The sequence below is a fragment of the Vicugna pacos genome, chromosome 6 (assembly GCF_048564905.1).
Source record: "Vicugna pacos chromosome 6, VicPac4, whole genome shotgun sequence".
Lineage (NCBI taxonomy): Eukaryota > Metazoa > Chordata > Mammalia > Artiodactyla > Camelidae > Vicugna > Vicugna pacos.
In genome coordinates, this window is record NC_132992.1 from 59,863,941 (window position 1) to 59,883,837 (window position 19,897).

General features: G+C 37.6%; 1 protein-coding gene across 4 annotated transcripts in view; it reads right to left on the reverse strand.

Moving 5' to 3' along the window:
• RTN1 (reticulon 1) overlaps positions 1-19,897 on the reverse strand; it is a 208,203-nt gene that overhangs the window by 13,600 nt on the left and 174,706 nt on the right. Inside the window, exon 1 of one of the 4 annotated variants that reach the window (XM_006199717.3) lies at positions 13,825-13,900. The exons of the other annotated variants lie outside the window; for them this stretch is intronic. Within the exon in view, the coding sequence (XP_006199779.2) occupies positions 13,825-13,885 (61 nt within the window). The 5' untranslated portion in view covers positions 13,886-13,900. Of the gene's footprint in view, positions 1-13,824; positions 13,901-19,897 lie in introns of those variants that run through there. 4 annotated transcript variants of the gene reach the window in all.

Below are 19,897 nucleotides of genomic sequence, written 5' to 3' on the forward strand. Positions count from 1 at the left end.
GCCTTTAGGAGCATGGCAGCAGGTACAGAAGACCCCAGCCAACGCCACAGGCTTGTGAATAAAGATATGGCCTGCCTCCAAATTGAGCAAAACTGAAAGGTTAGTAGCTGTCTCTAGAAACCCTGGAAGTGACATTTGGATTAAACCATTTTGTACCATGTGATTTGTTCACTTACATTCTGTGACTTAAAAATCTGGAATACAAGTTTCAAAATATACATCACATCTATCACTCAGTTATTTCCCTCTTTCAACTTAGAAACAAAAAGTGAAGTTCAAAAGAATAAGGCCATGGTGCTTCAAATATGATATAAAATGGAAATATTTTGAATATTCCAGTCACCAGATTATGAAAAAAGCACAGAAGACTTGCTGAAGAATGTATGCAAATGTATTCTCCAACTAGGCAAGTAACAAATGATTTTTTGAAGATATAATTGACATATAATATTGTGTAAGTTTAAGGTGTACAACATGGTGACTGGAGATACACATATATATATATATCTATCTCAATGTGATTACCACCATAGCATTAGCTAACTCCTCTATCACATCACATAATTATCATTTCTTTTTCATGGTGAGACCATTTAAGATCAAGTCTCTTCACAACTTTGAAATATATAGTACAGTACTGTTGACCATATTTACTTTGCTGTGCTCCAGGACTTATTTGTCTACTAGTTGCAAGTGTGTACCCTTTGACCACTATCTTCCTAGTTCCCCCACACCCTAACCCTGGTAACCATCATTCTACTCTGTTCCTATGAGTTCAACTTTTTTACATTTCACATATAAATGAGATCATACGGCATTTACCTTCCTCTGTCTGATTTATCTCATTTAGCATAAGGCTCTCAAGGTCTATCCATATTGCAATGACAAATTTTTTTTAAATTGAAGTATAGTCAGTTTACAATGTTGTGTCAATTTCTGGTGTATAGCACAATGTTTCAGTCATACATTAATATATATATATATATATTTGCTTTCATATTCTTTTTCACCATAAGCTACTACAAGATATTGAATATAGTTCCCTATACTATACAGTATAAACTTGTTTATCTATTTTATATATACCAGTAAGTATATGCAAATCTCAAATTCCCAATTTATCCCTTTCCACCCTCTTCCCCCTTGGTTTGTTTACTAAGTCTGTGAGTTTATTTCTGTCTTATATATAAGTTCATTTGTCTTTTTTTTTCTTTTTAGATTCCACATATGAGTGATATTATATGGTATTTTTCTTTCTCTTTCTGTCTTACTTCACATAGAATGACATTCTCCAGGGCCATCCATGTTGCTGCACATGGCATTATTTTATTTTTTATGGCTGAGTAGTATTCCATTATATAAATATACCACAACTTCTTTATCCAGTCATCTGTCAATGGACTTTTAGGTTGTTTCCATGTCTTCGCTATTGTAAACAGTGTTGCTATGAACACTGGGGTGCATGTGTCTGACAAATCGTTTTTATAGAATGCTGTGTCAGTAAATCTTCAGAAAGAGAAAATATGACACAACATTCCCATCTCACAACAAAATGAGACTGGCAGTTGTTTACACTACCAGCTTCATATGCAGTGTACCTGGAGGCACCTGGTTTAAGAATTAGATGCCAGTCTCAAAGGAAAACTGGGGTGACTAGGTTGAAGAGAGCAGGGAACTTCTCCCATCACACTCAGGTAGGTAACTAGCTGAGAGAACAGCACTGAAAAGGTCACAAAGCCTAATGACAATCTGAAACTGTTAAGAGGACACAAGGAACGTTAGGAATGTTGTGGAGTAGATCATTAACCCTCAGCAGCAGACTTTCTCAGGCTGGCTGGAGAGTAAATTAGGGGCTTCAAATAGGAGGGGGGATCTTTTATAACAATCTGAGGATGCCCAAGCAATCCGAAGCTGCAGAGAGAATTTACTTTTGAGCTGACCTGTCTTTCATTCCCACCTACTCCCCACCCACCACTACCTGGTCCACCAATGACATTAACTCACAAAGATTACAGTAGTCAGCTATTTTGTTGGGGAAATTTTTGTTTCCTTTCTTCTACAACACTTCTACAATGCAGGAAACAGCAGAGAGGATCATAGAGTTGGGGTGAAACAGATTTTTCTCTCTTTTGAGTGGTACTAGTTCTAAAAGTAGGTTTCCAAGACCAAAGGAAAAGCACTGCTGCTCCAAAGCTTCTCTCTTCTCCCAGCCCCGATCACCAGTCACATTGACATTCCACTATCAGAATGAATTCCACTTTTTTTGGTCGTCTTTTTTAATGAAAGATCCAAAGACCCAGAAGGGGATAATACATTAAAGATTAGCTAGTCATTAACAACAAAAGAGGGAATGATCTGTGCTAAAGGGGGTTACTCCTCAGGGCTAGGGATAACAGTCTTACCCACCCCTGAGATGAAGTGAAGGGGCACAGGAGACCCTGCAGGTAGTTTTCAGGCAAAGAGAAGATAAAATCTCCTATTTTCAAGTGAATCCCCACTTAACGAATTGCATTAACACCCGTTAAAAATGGTATGGCCTCTAGAAAAGCCTTTTGAATCTCTGTACCTCTGTTCAAACAGCCTGAGAATAATAGGTACCAGGTAGGGGCTTTACCTGAAGAAGCTTTGGGCAGAGAACATTAACAGTTAACTAAATAACATTAGTTTGTTACAGGTCTTTAATCAACATGCTAAAATTGCTAGAGGTTTCTAATTAGGAGGTTAACAAAAGTTTTATCTTAAAACATTAATGAGATGTAGATTCTAGGTAGTCTGTGACATGATTCTCTATTTACACAGATTCTGAAATGCTCAAAGTACTTTCAGGTGTTACTTCACTTAAATCTCACAATAAACTCCATTAGACATGTGTATAACAGGCAAGGAAACTAGAAGTTAAGAAACTTGTATATCGACTAGTTAATTAAATAAGCAAGATCAAATCATAAGTTCAATGTTTTTTTTTCCAAAATAAAACAGTTGCCCCTCTCACATTATGTGATTAGATGTTAAATGATTCCCAGAGTATGCAGAATTAATTTGGGGGCAACCTGATTGTATTTAAATCTGGATTTATCCCTTTCAGAGCTAGAAAATTTATAGTGAATTTTTTTCTTTCAGGGAAATCAAGTCATTATCAACAGTAAAACAGTTATTGGTCATCTCTTTATTTGTTAAGCACAGGAATGAAGAGATCATAAAATTCTGTTCCTGTTCTTAAGGCACTAAAGATCCAGCTGGGAAGACTGGATACTCATTTAAAAAAAATGCTGCATCAATGTCAATATATCTTGTGTTGTCAGAGGTGGCCAAAGCTGAGTTCAAGGAAGGGATAGTCCTTGAATTGATGAAAGAGGATGTGGAATGGTTTGTGAATGAACAATTTGTTAAGGAGATGGGGTGGATAAAGGGAAATATTATGAAGTATTAGTTGACAAGAATGGTGACTAATTAGCTGTGGGAGAAAGAACTAATTAAGGGTGAAAGCAAGGTTTCAAAGCTGGGTGACAGAGTGATTAGCATCACTGACAAAATTAGGAAATCTGAGGGAGAACTGATTTGGGAAAAAGCTGACACCTGTTTTTATACTTCTAGGTTCTGCTGTGATGACATCAAAGCAGGGCATTTTGACACAGCCTGGGGCAGAGATGGGATAGGGATTACAAGTGAAATGAGGCTGACAATAACACACAGCACTTACTAGTTTTTCAGAGTCTTTGAAATATAATGATTTCTTTTTATAGGCTTTGCTACAGTAGCTCTGAGTTAAAATGGCCAGTAATATCATAACCCAATGATATTCATAATGGATGTGTAAGTAGGGAACTGGAAATTCAGGGCTGACATTTAGTTAAGAGGGCTGCATATTCACACTTGGGTGTGTTGTGAGTGGAAATGATGATTGAAGCCATGAGAGCAGAGGAAACCTCCAAGACAGGAGAGACTAAATGGATGCAATCGAGGATGAAACCATAGTTTAGGATTCAAAGAAATGAGTGAAGCTGTAAAATGAGTCCTGTCTGTGTATTAGAAAGGGTCCAACAATAGTGTTGGTTATGGCAGTCAAGAAGAAAGAAACTTAACAGAAGAGAGAGGTAGGCTACAGTGTGGAATGCTGTAGATAAGGGAAATGAGACCTGAGAAAGGATTACTGGTTTTGGAGACTGGGAAGTCACTCATAACCGGGCGGAGAGCGGTGTTAGGTGTTAGGTGAGGATGGAAGCTGTATTGTAAAGGGTTGGGCCCATGGTGGGAGGTTCACAGTAATAAAGAAGATGGTAAAGAGAATGGTATTTTGGGTTGTAATAGCAACAAGTAACCCTTGAGGCTGAGCAAACCTGGGAATGTTGGTGGAAAGGGAGGAGTGAAGATCCTGGAAAGAGCAGATACTTGATTGGGCAAAGTTTCAGAGAAGGCAGGAATGGATAGGACTAGTCACAGCTCTGTCTTTTCAAAGAAGGGAGAAGAGTGAAGGGCTGAGTAAAGATGGAGGAACATTTTATCAAAGTATGGGCTTGGTTACAGATGTGTTGAGGTGCAAAGGGAACAATATAAAGTGGCTCGAGGTGGACTTACTCAAATCTTTCCTGAAAAATGAGTCACGATTCCTCCTGAGAGTGAGAGGATAGGGGTAGGGTTTGAAAAGATTAGGGGAGGTCCAGGCCTGCATTGTTCAGTAGGGTAGTGATGAGTCACAGTAGCTACTGAGCACTTGAAATGTGGCCAGTCCCAATGAAAACGTGCTGCAAGTGTAGACTATGTGTCAGATTTCAGACTTAGTACAAAAAAAGGATGTAAAAAGTATCTCAATGCTTTTTATATTGATTTTGTTGTTGTTGTTGAAAGGGTAATATTCTGGGTATGCTGGATTAAATATACCATATTGTTAAAATTAATTTTCCCTGTTTCATTTTAGTTTTTAATGTGGCTACTAGAAAAATTTTAATTACGTATGTGACTCACATCACATTTCTATCGGAAAGCACTGATCTAGAAAAACACAGTAAGGTCTCAAAGAACTGCCAGGAAGTAAAGAGGGTTTAGTTAAACTCAAGAACCTCTATGGATCCAGTCAACAGAGTTAGAGGTTGGATGTTCTGATCTGTAGACAGCGGGACTGCCTGACCCAGGTTTGTGAACTGGCACAAGGAGCATTGTTAGAGAAGTCAAAGATCCAAGAAGACAGAATTGAAGTAAAGAACCTTGGGCTCAGGCTGGGAATGACAGGCAGTGAAGACCACTGGGAACCAATGGGCTGGGAGGATGACAATGGCTGTGTGTGGTCAGAGTGCCAGCGAACAGCCGGAGGCTCTGATGATTCAGTGGAAAGTGATGAAGTGTGATCATAGGGAATTTGTGTTCCCAAGCTGCTGTGTAAATACCAATTTTTCACATTTTAATTTTGCTTAGACTGATGTAAACTTGCTTAGGAAGCTTTATAGTACCTGACCAAGAAAAATGGGTATTTGAATAGTTTCCTTAGAATCCAAGTGAGAAAAATGTAAGTAACTCTGTAACTGCAACAAATTATCACAAGTAGCCTTTGGATGCAACAAAATGTAGATAGCTTGTCTCTTCTTTCAATATCCTCAACCCAAAAAGGCTGGGTGATAATTTAACACACATTTACCAAGCATACTCACTAGGACAGGTAAACTATTGCACTGCTTTGCCAATTATAAAAATTAAATTACTTTGCTAAAAACCAAGGAGCAATGCAATGAAATAAGAAATCAGTGGGTTCCATCAATCTGATAAATAGGCTGGGCTTGGTGAACTCATCTTAGTCCCCAAAACACAGGTGGGAGCACACACTGAAGCCTGCCTGGAGCTAACTTAGAACTAATTCAGTCGAGAGTGCATTGGCAAATTTAGCAGATTTGAAGAATCCTAATCTCAAATGCTGAAATCAGTGCTACCCTCATTTCCACAGTCCAACCAAGAAATAAAATAGGAGAAGTGATCCAAGGTTTCAATTAACAGCTAAATGGAAATAAAACTGTATGTCAAATTTCTAGAAAGACAATCCTTTGCTGCAGTGCAAAATTTTGGGGGTTGGGACACTATTTCAAATGTATTGAATTATATGATCCAGTAGTGACTCCAGTATTCATAAAGTTTATTAAAAATGTATGAATTGAAAAGACAGTGGTGCAACCATTCATATTTTATTTATAAGGCAAAATGTGGATGATATAAAATGGCAATAAATTGTGCAAAATTATCTGCATTGTTGTAATATATTCTTAAATATATTTATTTATATTTCATCTTGGTCCAGAAAAGATTTCAGGCAGTACTGCACCATTTGCTGTGTGACAAGTTAATACTACTTTTTAAAAGGCCAGGTCAGAAAATGTGTGAAATTCCTGTTCACAAACAGTATCAGCATTTCAACAAAAGAACTGTTGAAAAACAGTTTGACTTTCATTTACTTTTTAGTAAGCTTCCAATAATTGACTACAATAATTAACTACCTTGCGAAAAGGATTAGAAAGCTAGAAAAACCTCAGTTCTTTACAACCCAGTGTCTAAAGCGGTGACAAAAGCCCATTACTCTGATTTTTGTCAGGCAAACAAATGTCACTACAAAAACGTTAAAGAAACAGTAGTCACTTTTCCTACTTTATTCCCTCAGTTTTGCCATTACACTAGAGAAACATAATGGAAACAAGGTAAAATAGTTAAACATACATACATAGAGGCCTTCAAAGATGGTATCTTCTAGTGAACTAATTCATGAGTTTCATTTGCCATGAAACAGTCTCCTACAAAAGGTAAAACTTTAAAAGGTAATCCAGGAGCCCTGGGCCTAGAGGGGAACTGCTGGAAGGGAATTTTGCAGATAAGACTCCTGCAGTGATCCATTTTCCAGGCTCTTTCTTCACATTTTTAAAATGTAGCGAATATGACTGTGAAAAGAAAAATGCCAACATTTTTTCTAGATGTTTAAATAATTCTGTGCATGTTTTAAAAGGGAAGATACATTAAGCCTGGTGCTCCATGAAGACAGTAAAAGAGCATAACATTTAACCCACACAGATGATCCTCTACTCGAAATGAGTTTTGGTGGAACGACAGGAAATGAAGGATTTTACTGTCAAAGCCACAGTCGGCAACAATCTGTGGCACTTAATCTTCTATGGGAGACAAAAGCCAATACATTCTTCTAAAGGCCACCCTCCAGATTAGACTGATGGCATAAACTACTTTCACGCTCATGAAGGATTTACTGCTTTCCTGGGTTTAACAGCTGAATGTGATTCCTGTTTGCTAGTTCTAACCACTAGGACCAGATTCCATGCTGCATAGTTAACACAGTGATGCGTTGGCCCATAGTCACCTTGGTAGAGTCGGCCTGGCTGGGAAATGAAACAGCAAGGCCCGGTAGTTGACAGGATGGTCAGCTCCTCCTGCTAAACCTCCAGCAAATGGGCTCATTTGGGATTGAAGGAGAGATGGCCATATGGAGAGGAAGACAGGCTTTGGGCACATGGTAGTTTAGGGAGGCACGCAAGATTCTCAAGCTATTGAATAATGAATGTCTTTGTGTGCTTTTCCTTTCTTTAATAAGCTTTCTGACTGGATAAAAATGCAAAACTGTTCACTGGTTGGTTTGTCATCAGTTACAATTAGCCACAAAATCTTAAACCTGGGCCACAACTTCTTAAAATCCATCATTGTACTGGAATAGAAGAGAACCATGAAGGTAGACTGCTGTTGGTTCTTTTTTTTTTTTTTTTAATAATATATTTTAAAACTTTGACAAAGATCGTAATGGCTAAAATGTTTCTTGAACTAAAAAGATATAAGACAAGGAAAAGGAATGCTCTCTCATTGTACCTTTGTTCTGTTCAATAAAACATTATGTCCTTCCTGACTTCTATTACGACTAGTTTTGATCTGCAGTTTGATGAAATGTTTCTGAAGGCAGGAGATAAAATATGACATTTGAAGCATGCCCATTGTGAAATGGGTAGAACTACAATAAATTCTAAACATTAAAACCTATTACATTTGTACTTTTCATTTCTTCAAAATTAACACCAGTTTGGGCAAAGAACTCATAAGTAATGCTTGCATTATTTTCCCCCTTTGGTAATACAAAGAAGTAAGAAAGAACATAAGGATTTTATCTTGTGAAACAGTAAGACAATTGCTCAGATTTAACTTTATAGCTCAAACATATTTGGGGAAACAGAACTCTATGCTTCTAAGTTCTAAAACTCCTGACAATTTTATTATTTGAAATATATGCTATAAATTTAGAATACAATTATGATTATCAAGACTTTAATGTAGTTGTTATTATCTGTCATGTAGGCAGAAGGTGGCTTTTAAAGAATTATTAATGTCAAAATCAGCTTTCAATTTGTGAGCTTAATTATAAGGCAGTTATGTTTCTTTCAATGGCTGTGTATAGTTTCATAAGAATTGGAAAGGTGACAATATATAAGAATTAATACATGGTCAAATATGCACACAAATTAGGACATCAGGTTAAGAAGCATGGGAAATTTGGTGGCGATGTAGAAATAATTATTTCCAAAAGGAAAGGTGATTTTCTGAAACTATACTCATGTTAGCTTTTGTTTCCTGGATACAGTGGATTTTAGAATTTAATTCTATTTTAAGTGAATTTAAAATAGATCCATTACACACAGATTCTGTTCCTGAATGTATTAACTATTGAGTAAAGAAGATCATTTCAAATACTTTAAGGAGAAAGGGGGAAGGAAGGAGGCAAGGAAAGAGAGAAATCTTTTAAAAACAATGAGGAAGAAGGATTATGATTATGATGGAGCCTTTCAACCACAATCCATACTGATACCTAGTAGTCATAATGTTTAGTCGTAGAGTATCAGGAGTATTATCATTTTTTAATGAAAGAAATATTAATTCATGGGAATCTGAGAAAAATCACAGATTGAAGATGTGGATTTAGATTGGCAGTTTTGTCGATTTTTCTCACCCATGGTGGGTCTTCTTTAAAAAAAAAAAAAAGACACTGCAGAGAGTCCATCTGTACAGTTTAAAACCAAAACATGTAACAAAAAAATGATTCCAACCTACTGATGTTTATCACAGTCTTTTCCTAATTTTAGTACTGGATAGCTCATAAAGAAACATGTATTTGAAGCTCAGCAATTCTTCATGTCAGTTTCTTATATTAATTTCAAATTCCTTTTGTGATATTTACAATCTTGTTTTGTAAAAGCTATTTTTGTTCCCTACTTGGCTTTCTAGATTCATTTTATAGGGTAGACAGATGTTGGAAGATATTCAGTAAATACTAGCATTAATTAACTCTAAGTGGTGGAACTTTGGGTGTTTTGTGGCTTTCACTGGAACCTGTTTTTGCCGAAATGGAAATTTTCATAAAATACATGTATTATTTTTAGAAAAACAATAAAGCTATTATTCTCTCCCAAAATTTTGAAATATTCCCTCATTCTCTTTAAAATGATAATAATTTATGAAAAAGGAGTTTTATTTTTCAATGGAGTAATAACTATCTACATTTGTTGTATTATCTGTATAATGAGTTTTCTTTCATTAAAAAAAATCCCTAGATCCTCAGGGAAGTCAGTTTTTGCATTAGATCTCATTAGAATCTGCAGAGAGGGAGTTTGTAAATGAAATTATTTATGCTATAATATTTGTGCAAGTATTCTAATAATATTGAATCCAAATAAAATGCCATTTTTTTGATAAAAGGTGGGATTGGTCTGCCTTTATGTATAGAATTGTCTTTATTAAATGCTATTTTCAAAATACAAGCATTTCTTTGAATTCCTGTGGCTAAAACAGACATGTCTTCTGTGTATTCAGGGAGGCTTAGCCGATTCAAACTAGCACCCTTCAGAACAGACTACCCTGAAGAGTGTTTCATTTTCAAAGTACTTTATTTTCTTAAAAAAAAAAAATTTAAGATTATATTCTCGGGAAAGTATTTCACCTTTCAATATTTTACATGTAAGGGAAACTGTTACTACAAAATGCTGCCACATACAGTAAAGTGGGAGCTGACCACTAGCCTCAACCCTGTACCTTGCTAAGTGTCCTTGCCCGAGAACTCGTTGAGTACACTGATATCTGGAAAAAAACAATCTTTAGAGCACAAGTGAAATGATATGGATGAGTGGTTCTGGTCAAATTTTGCTCCTCTGACATGGTACCATTTGGATTCAGGTAGCATGGGAGAGAAGTTAAAAGTACAGATTTGGGGATCAGACTACTCTGTTAGGGACCCAGTTAAGTCCTACGGGAAATTACTGGCCATCTCAGCCTTAAAATCCTCAGTTTCCTCCTCTATAAAATGAAAGTAACACAATAATCTCAGGAAGACATGTGATTAAGATATGTAACAAGAGTTTAGGACAATGGACTGGCACATGGATATTGACGGAGAATTTTTAATGATGGTGAATTGATGGTGATGGTAATGATGACAACAGTGGAGTAAACTGGTCAAGATCACTGCTTCAACCACTCAGTTTTTCTTTGTCCTTAAAGTGATAACCTGTGTGAAAATATCTCAGAAGGGGTAAAGGAGAGTTCACTTTCTGAAACTCAGCATTAGTGAGCGAGGCAGTGAGCACTGAGATGGGAAGAGTTCTGGATTCTGATCCAGAGTTACCTCTCACTACTCAGTCTGCCACTTACTGAAAAATTTTAGGACAGTTACTTAAACTTTTTGAGCCTCACGCTACTCAAGAGTAAACTGAAAATCTCAAATGAGAAGACTTTTGGCAAAGTGAAAACTACATAAATAGGGGTTAGTAAGCCCCCCATCACCATCATAGAGATAATTCACATGAGGAAGAAGCCATCTACTTCGAAAGCAGATGGAAGAGCAGTGAGAATTAGGGGGCTCTGGGAACAGACAGCCTGGGCTTGAATCCAGCCTCTGGCATTACTAGCTGCATGCCGTGGCAGAAGTCTCAGCTCATCACCTGTAAAATGGGATAATAATAAAACTTACATGTCATAGAATTCATGAAGATTAAAGGCAATGATTCTAGTAAAGCACTCAGTAAAAGTGCCCAATAAATGTTAGTGTTTAATGATAATAATTAGTAATCTGTAAGATTGCCATGTATATTGCCATTTTTTATTAGGTTGTTGTCTTATTCTCATTTCATCTTCACTGAGTAGACTGGGCTTTGGTTTATTAACCAACTGGTTACAAGTATCATTTTTTAAAAATCGGAAACAGAAACTGAGTAATGTAGTATAGTGTGGACTTGTCTGTCTTTAAACATTCTTGTCTATAGCTAAAATCATATATATTAGTAAAATAAATACAAAATTACTTTGGCATGTGTACTAGTTTTTAGGACACAATGTATTAGTTTCAGTAGAATCACAATGACATATCCAATGGGCTGTAACTTTTCCATGAAATGTTTCATAATATGAAGGAAACCTGAAGCTCACTTTCTTTATTCCCTTTTATAAGGAAAATTTTCATCTCTTAATACTTTTGGAGGATATTATCAACGATGTGACACTGACATCTAACTGTTCACAGCTGCTCCTTGATAACACCCATTTCATCATTTGTATACTGGACCTTGCTCTACTAGTCTATGGACTGGGCTAAGAATTATTATATACAAGTGGCTTCAACCCTGATTAGGTATTAAACTTACTCGAGGAGCATCTGAAAAATACTGCTGCTTGGCCCAACTGAATCAGAACCTCCAGGGGTGGGACCCAGGCATCTTTGTTTTTTTTAAAGCTTCCCATGTGATACTAATATGCAGCCAGTATTAAGAACAACTGTTTTTAATAATGAGGAAAGTGAAGAAGATACACTGAAAATGCTAAATAAAAATCTTATTGTACATTTAGTTTAGATGAAAGTTCTAGTGGGAATAAAAAGGAATAATTTACTTATTATTTCTCTTTTACGCCTATAAACCCACCCATCGAGTTATTAGTCAATTTTCAGGATAATGGCTTTGTTCTATCTGACAAAAGGAAATCAATGGTTCTGAAGACTACCAAAGGTCACGAAGTGTAAAAGACCCTCGGTGATCTTGCATTAATCTTCACAAGCAGCTGTATACTGGAAATGAGAATGATTCTCTTCAATGGATAAATTACGGCATTTTGTGTTATTTTCCAATTATAAATGTCCATGAGTTTTCTTTAACCCCCAGTGAGATTGTCAACGGAAGCAAAACACATAGGATTGTGATGTAATATTGTCTTATATCTTATACAGATAAGACAGAAAATATGCCTTTTTTGGTACTTACTTTTGGTAATAGAGGAAACTCATAAGTATAGTCTAAAAACCAACTTTGATTATGTCCAACTAAACTTGGTATTCTATCAAGCCATAGATGTTCCTTGAGTGTGTATACAGAATAAATTGGATGAGTCTAAATACATAAGAATGAAATCTTACCAAAAATTTTCACAGCTGCCTCCTGTAAAAAACATATGCTAGTTCATGTAGTTGTCATCATCCTCTAAAATTATGACCCTGAGTTTTCATGTATTTCTTATTTCCTAGCTTTTAAATGTACTAGGTCCATTTATTTACTTTTGACAGTTGTATCTTCAACAGATCCAGAAAATTTGAACTAGACTACTGTATTTAATGTCTTTGCCACTCAACCAACAATTAAAAGGCAGAGCAAATGTGTTCTTAATTCAGAGGCTTATGTTTACTTTTTCTTCCCCGAAAAAATTTACCAAAGAAAAACTCTACAGGGCATTAAAGATGAAAAAGCATCCTATTCCGTGATATAACATTGCAAGGGGAAGATGCCAGGTTTTTAATTTTTTTAATCAGCTTCTTCTCCAGAGTATTCTTGGTCCCCTGAGGGATGCTGCAATCCTGCAGGTTAAGTCAAACGTGCCTTCTTCAGAATCGTTATTTGTTAAATATTAAAAGATACTTTATATTACACACACCCAAGTTTACAACACATAATTCATTCTTCCAAGGTCTCTCTTTCTCCCAGTAATCTCAAACTGAGCAAGGTGAAGGAGAGAATCTTAATGTAACAAAGGAGAGATGGATGTGTGAAGTATGAGGCTGAATAAAAATGGCTGAAAAGCAATCCAAGCGAGGCTGTAGGGTGGCCACACCCAGTGCTAACATGAAGTGTTTCAAAATAAATCTGTTATACCAGAGGGCAACTGGCACTGTTTTTTATTTCCCTCCATTTGTTCTACTGACACTCATTATTAATAAACAGTAGTTACAGTTTACCCCAATGACAGACAAAAACCCCTGCATATTTCAAAGTGAATCACCCTAATATGTGTCTACGCCATCATATTTTCAGGATTTCGAGAGCTATTCTGCATTTCCAGTCTCCTTTGTGAGACCACAAATAACAACCCTGAAATGGGTGTGTCCCTCTTAAAAGGATGCACTAGAGCCTTATCAGTCAATGCTTCGACCAGGAGATTTCAACCTTTCGGCAGAAATTACATGCGCTGGGATGCATGGAATAGTAAGTAAGCATTTTAACTCCGGGAATGAGAAGAGATGAAACAAATGATAAGCGGTTCCCAAAAGAGCTCCAGAAGGAGGCAAAAGATGCATTATTTAAAATATTAGCATTACAACAAGAAAACAAAGGGGTAGGGGTGGGGTGGGGGATTAAAAAAGATAGGGGGAAAAACCAAACAAACACCATCCTTTTCATTTTTAACATAACAAGTTTACTCCCCCCAACAGAAGCTCTTGATTATAAAGCATGCATAGGTCCCACAGGTGAAATGATGCACAATGGCCGAGTCCGGGTCCCCGAGGTTCCCGTGCGCCGCAGGCATGCACTACTGAAATAAAGAGAATACCCTGACTTTTCCAGTTGCTCCACACACAGTCCATCTTGGTGGAATCGGCAGTGGCCTGCATCGTGCGGGCTTTGGGGACTCGCCGGTGCTGTCCTCGGGGGCGCTGAGCGGGCACTCAGGCGTCGGAGCCCCGGCTGCAGCACTGCTCGCGGTGGCCGCGGCTGCAGACAGACTGAGGCTGCACCAGCCGGTGCGCGCGGCGAGGGGCGGGCGCGTCGCGGGCGCCGCAGTCTCCGCGGCAGCGAATCAGCGCGGCGCGGCGCCGGGGCTGCCTGCGAGCACGCGGATGCGGGAGCCCCTGGACGCGAGAGTGTAGGTTCGCCGCCCTGCGGGTGCTGCCCTGGAGACAGTTAAACCTGTTCTAACTGGGAAGGCGCAAAAGCAGACGGGAGTGGGAGGTTTGGGAGAAGAGAGGAAAAAGGGCCAAGGGTGGGGATAAGAGTACAACACGTAGGCTGATGGTGCATATTCTAGAAATTTCTTAGAAACCTAAGAAACTTGTTGGGTAAGACATAGTTGATGGCAGTACAAATCTCAGCCTTTCGGCAGCATACCCCTCCCCCCAGTTTTCCTCATTGCTTAATCATGCCTCCACCCCAATTCTTTACATTCTGGCCACACTTTAATTGCCTGACATCTTCCAAACAATTGCCAAATTCTCTCCCTCTTTTGGAATAGTCCACAGATATCCAAAACATTTGTTGGCAAGCCACAGTCACTGTAAAGAAACTCTGAGGGCTTTTGTCTTTCTTCAGTTGCCCCTCTTCTCCAGCTCTGTTTGTGCACTGAATGAATAAATAATACCAGAACACGGTGCCTGTAGGCTCCAGATCAAACCCCTGGACTCTGGCACACAGAGCTATTGGTCACTGCAGTGACACTCCCAGAGTGGTCAGTTGTGGAGACAACCAAACAGGACTCAGGGAAGCAAAGGGCTTCTTTCTCAACAACATCATATTTGGGATTGAGTGCTGGGGGTTGATGGAGGGTGATGTGTATAATTTGGGAGATAAAGTTGGTTTCCAAGCCCCGCGAGTCAAGGGCTTTAAGAGCCCCCAGTTACAATGCAAAAGTCAGTGGGAAGAGCTGAACAATGTATGGTGACCTCCTATTCAACTTTTAGCATGAAATACTTTGTTAGATTAAATTCTAAGGTGTTGGGAGAATGGAGTGGCAATAGGTACAGTTTGATGAGGAAAAGGCAGAAATAGCACAGAGAAAGGACTGGAATTTGGGGATTGTCTTGGAAAAGAAAGTCCTGGTGGTGGGGACTTTTAAGGAGACAAGACGTAGCAGGAGGACAAAGGATGCCTTGGGGACCACAGTGGTAGATATAAGGAAGAGTTCCCACTTCATTTGTTGCAGCATGGCCTTATGTGTTACACAGAATTTCTTTCTCCCTCTTAGAGAAGTGGAGCCTACACAATTCTTCTGCAGTTCCCAGAGATGTTTCTTCCCAGACCCAAATCTACTTTTGTACATCCTGTGCCAGCAAGGGCCTAAGGACAGTAATCTCAAGGTTATGCTTGTGGACATAATTTATCTTTCATTTTATAGGAAGCATATATACTTTAAAATATGATCTTTAGGATCATGTATGTTCTTTTTAGAATAAAAGCTTCCAGAGAAAACAGCTAATGCTCTCTGCATGTCTTTGTGACACATCTGAAATTACTGTTAAGGAAGTACAATAAAAATAACTTCAGGAAGATGACTTGGCACTTCTGGGCATCTGAAGTCTTCTACAATAGTGGGGGTGTCAAAGCTCCCATGGGGCTGATGGGAAGGAAGAACTGTGACCACATTATTACAAAGCACTTTTCACACTGACCTATTCTAGGGTCAGTGACTTTATTGTATTTATATTCCCTATCCCCACCTCTCACCTCCCAATTTTTATCATCATGGTCATATTTGGGAATTCCCTCAGCAAAATACTGAAAGGACTGGTACTTGACGATGAACTCTCATTGCATGATATGGGGCTAGATGAACTGCAGATAGGTGGGGGCAAGACTCAGAAGGATGCCAGATGGGCACTGCTGTCCTGGCCACTTTTCAACTGGAAAGCTTTGGAGCCTCGGCCACTAGGAGGTACTGCCTAACCAATGATAGCCCCAGTCACCAGCTTCAGAAGGTATCTCAGGCATCTTGAGTAGTGAGTATTCAGTTCCCCTTTACTAGAGCCAGTGTGTGTTGCTGATCTAACAGTACTAAGCTAAGTGCAGCAGGACAACAAGCTAAGAGCAGCACATACCTAGCAAGGAAGAGTAGGCAGCGGCAAGCCCTCTCACAGGTGGAGGGTAGCTATGTCAGAACTCTTGGGCAATGAGTTTTCACTGGCCACAAAGTTGACCTTGGGATGTCAGCTTAGCTGAAAGACTGCATTTTTTTCAGTCATGCTAAATCTGGAGAGAGAAGCTTGATGTCCCCCCCTCAATCAATATAACAGTTTGATAGTTGAAGACTGAAGAAATAAGATGTCTGATGCCACAGACACAGACACATGTTAGTGAAATAAGAATTGGGTGGGGGAGCTTTAGATTAATGCACAGGTGGTAGGAGAAACATAAATGAACTTATTAAAAGGAAAATCAGGCAGAAGAGTATGCAGTAGATCTTGACTGGGGATGTAGGTGTTAGACCTTCCTGTTACAAACTTTAGTTATATGGCTTTCAGCAAGTCATTTATCATCTCTGGATCTCTCTCATAATATACAAATGAGTTATAGCTTTAGATATTTGTTTCAAGAAGAAATAAGAATTTATTTTCCATAGACATTGTAAATGGGTGCTTTCTTTGCACAAATGCCCACAAAGTATTAATTGAAAGCTCTTGGCAAGATTAAAACAATAAAATGGGTAGAAAAGATATGTAAATTGTCCTTAAGCACTGAAAGAAAACAGAAAGCAAAATAAAGCTTGCTAAAAGCAGGCAGGAACTGCCACTGTCTTTAAACCAAGAGAGAACAGACGGGCTTTGTATGCAGCCAGCTCAGAACTTGGTTTAGGTGCTGCCAGGAGAGGAAGTGATTTCTTTAGTTTTCAGGGTGAAATCGTGCATTAGACAGTCTGTTCTAAGGAAAAGCAAAATGAAGTTTTGTAATTTCATCCCAGATCAAGATGAATGTTGAAAGCTACCATGCCCAGAGTGGCTATATTGTGTTTGTCTATTATAGCATCAGGATATTACTGTTAAGACCCAATGGCACCTGCATTGATACATGTATTTAATAAATACTGACTGAGCACCTACTATATTCTGCACACTGCTCTAAGCATAAAGCAAAGTTCCTACCTTTAAGAAATTTATATGCTAGTGAGTATGGGAAGGGCAGATAATAAATAGTAAAAGAGGTAAATATACGTATTTAACTTGTGGAGACATGCACTGGGGAAAATAAAGCAGGTAAAGGTGACAGAGAAGAGGGTGGGATGGAAGTTTGTTATTTTATAAGTAGAGTCAGTGAAAGCCTACCTAGTAAGGTAAAATTAGAGCAGACACCTAATGGAAGAGAGGAGAAAGCCATTAAAATCTATGGAAAATGAGCATTCACAGATGCACTGAGTTTTCAGGACAGAATGTAATAGCTGGTAAGTTATATCAAATATTCTCATAGAACTTCTTGGTTTTTTTTTATGCTCTGAGAAGTACAGCAATTGGAAGAAAAGACAAAACCAAAAAAAAAAAAAGAAATACATTATGATCAAAGAACACTAAGAACTCTGCTTTATGCCATATGGAATAAGGAAATTTAAAGGAACAACCAATTTGGTACATAACCCACTGTACCAAAATAATGCATGAATTGTCTTCAATTCAAATAACAGATTAGCACTTGTTATTTGCCAGGTGCTTTTTCATGTAGTATATAGTTAGTTGTTACAAGATCCATATTAGGTAGACAGTGTTTATCTTCATCTTCTTGATTCATTCATTCCTTCAATCTACAAATGTTTATAGAGCCCATATTAAGTGCTTGTCTCTGAATACAAAGGGAACTGCCCACTGGGAACTTGAGTCTACTGGGAGATTTACACATAAATAAATGCAATCAGTGGCTTATATGAGCAGGAAAGAATGGATACACAAAACAGAGAGGTTTAGGGGAAGAGGAGGTTACAGGAAAGGCTTCAGATAACAGGTGATGATTAAGCTGAGTTATGAACAAGAAATAGGATTACCAGTTTGAGTGATGAGCTTTTCTAGCAAACAGATGTGGAAACTTTACAGAAATGTGCAGAGGCCAGACTGCCTGAGTATAATACTGTCAACAAATGAGGGAGACAGTGCAGGGTTTCAAGGAGAGGAGAAACATGAGAAATTGAATAATTTATTCAAAGTTGGCAGAGAATTTTCCAGAATTGATAAAAAACAAAAATTCTAGAAGTGAGGAAGACAAGTAAGAAATCAATACCCTGACCCACATCACAGTGAAACTTCAAGGCATCAAAAATAAGGAGAAATCTTAAATAAAAGAATATTACCTCTGAGAAACTGTTAGACCAACAGCAGTCTTTTCATTAACAGAAGCCAGAAGACAATGAAATAATGTCCTCAAAGCAGAGAGGGATCATCTAGAATTCTATATCCAAAAGACTAATACAGGCATTTTCAAATATGTAAGAAATGAGAGAATTTACTAATGACAGAACTTGCAGAAAAATCTATCAAAGATGGTGCTCCAGAAAGAAGAAAACTGAACCTAAATTCAGTTAAAAGGAAAAAGTGAAATGCATGAAAGAATGCTGAACATAAACAACAGTAATGGCTAATTTGGGGGGAGGGTTATAAAAGAAAGCTGAAACTAAAACATAAGACAAAATAGAACATAGGTAAGAAGGAATAATAAGAGTAAAAGCATTCTAAGATCCTAGTAGTGTTCAGGAAGACGATAGAGATATTTAAACTACGAAAAAGTCAGAGTTATGTGTTAAATATTTAAGGGTCACAATTAAAAGAAAATTAGAACATATAACATAAAACTTCTAAATAAATAAAATGTATAAAGAAGGTAATTAATTCAATCAAACAGAAGTCAAGAAATGGGAAAACGAGAAGCAAAGAAAATAACTAATAAATAGAAAGCACACAATAAAGTAGTCAAATACTTCTAAATATATTCAAATAATGCCAACTAAAAAGATGAAAGTTTTCAGACTGGATGAAAAAGATCTAGCCAAAGGATATTAAACAAAAGAAAACCCTAAAATATATTGACATAGAAAAGTAAGTAGAAATGGAAATACTACATACCAGGTTAATAAATTTTTGTAATAGTGACCTTGCTATATTTACTTATTAATTCTAATTGTTTGTTGGTTCTTTTGAATTTTATTTGTACATAAGGTTATCTTCTCTGAATAAATATGGCTTTATTTCTTCCCTCCCAATCTTTATACTTTCACTTTTTTTTTTTTTTGCTCAAAATAACAGAAATCTATTCTCTCACAGTTCTGGAGGCCAGTAGTCCAAAGCCAAGCATCAGCAGCTGACATTCCCTGTGGCGACTCTAGGGAGAATTCATTCTTTGCCTCTTCTAGCTTCTGAGGGCTGTCTGCATTCCTCACTTTGTGGTCACAGCACTCCAATCTCTGCCTCCATGGTCACACCACTTTCTTCTCTTCTGTGTGTCTCAAATCTCCCTCTCCCCTTCTCTATTTTTTAATTCTTATTTTTTATTGAAGTATGGTCAGTTTACAATGTTAGTTTCAGGTGTACAGCAAAGTGATTCAGTTATACATTTATACATATATTTTTCAGATTCTTTTCATTACAGCTCATTAGAAGAAACTGAATATAGTTCCCTGTGCTATACAGTATGTCCTTGTTGTTTAACAATTTTATATATAGTAATGCATATCTTTAATCCCAAACTCCTACACTATCCCTCTCCCCTCCAGTAACCACAGTTCATTTTCTATGTCCATGAGTCTTTTTCTGGTTTGTAAATAAAATTTGTACCTTTTTTTAAAGATTTCACATATAAGTGACATCATATAATATTTGTCTTTCTCTGACTTACTTCACTTAATATGATAATCTCTAAGTCCATCCATGTTGCTGCAAATG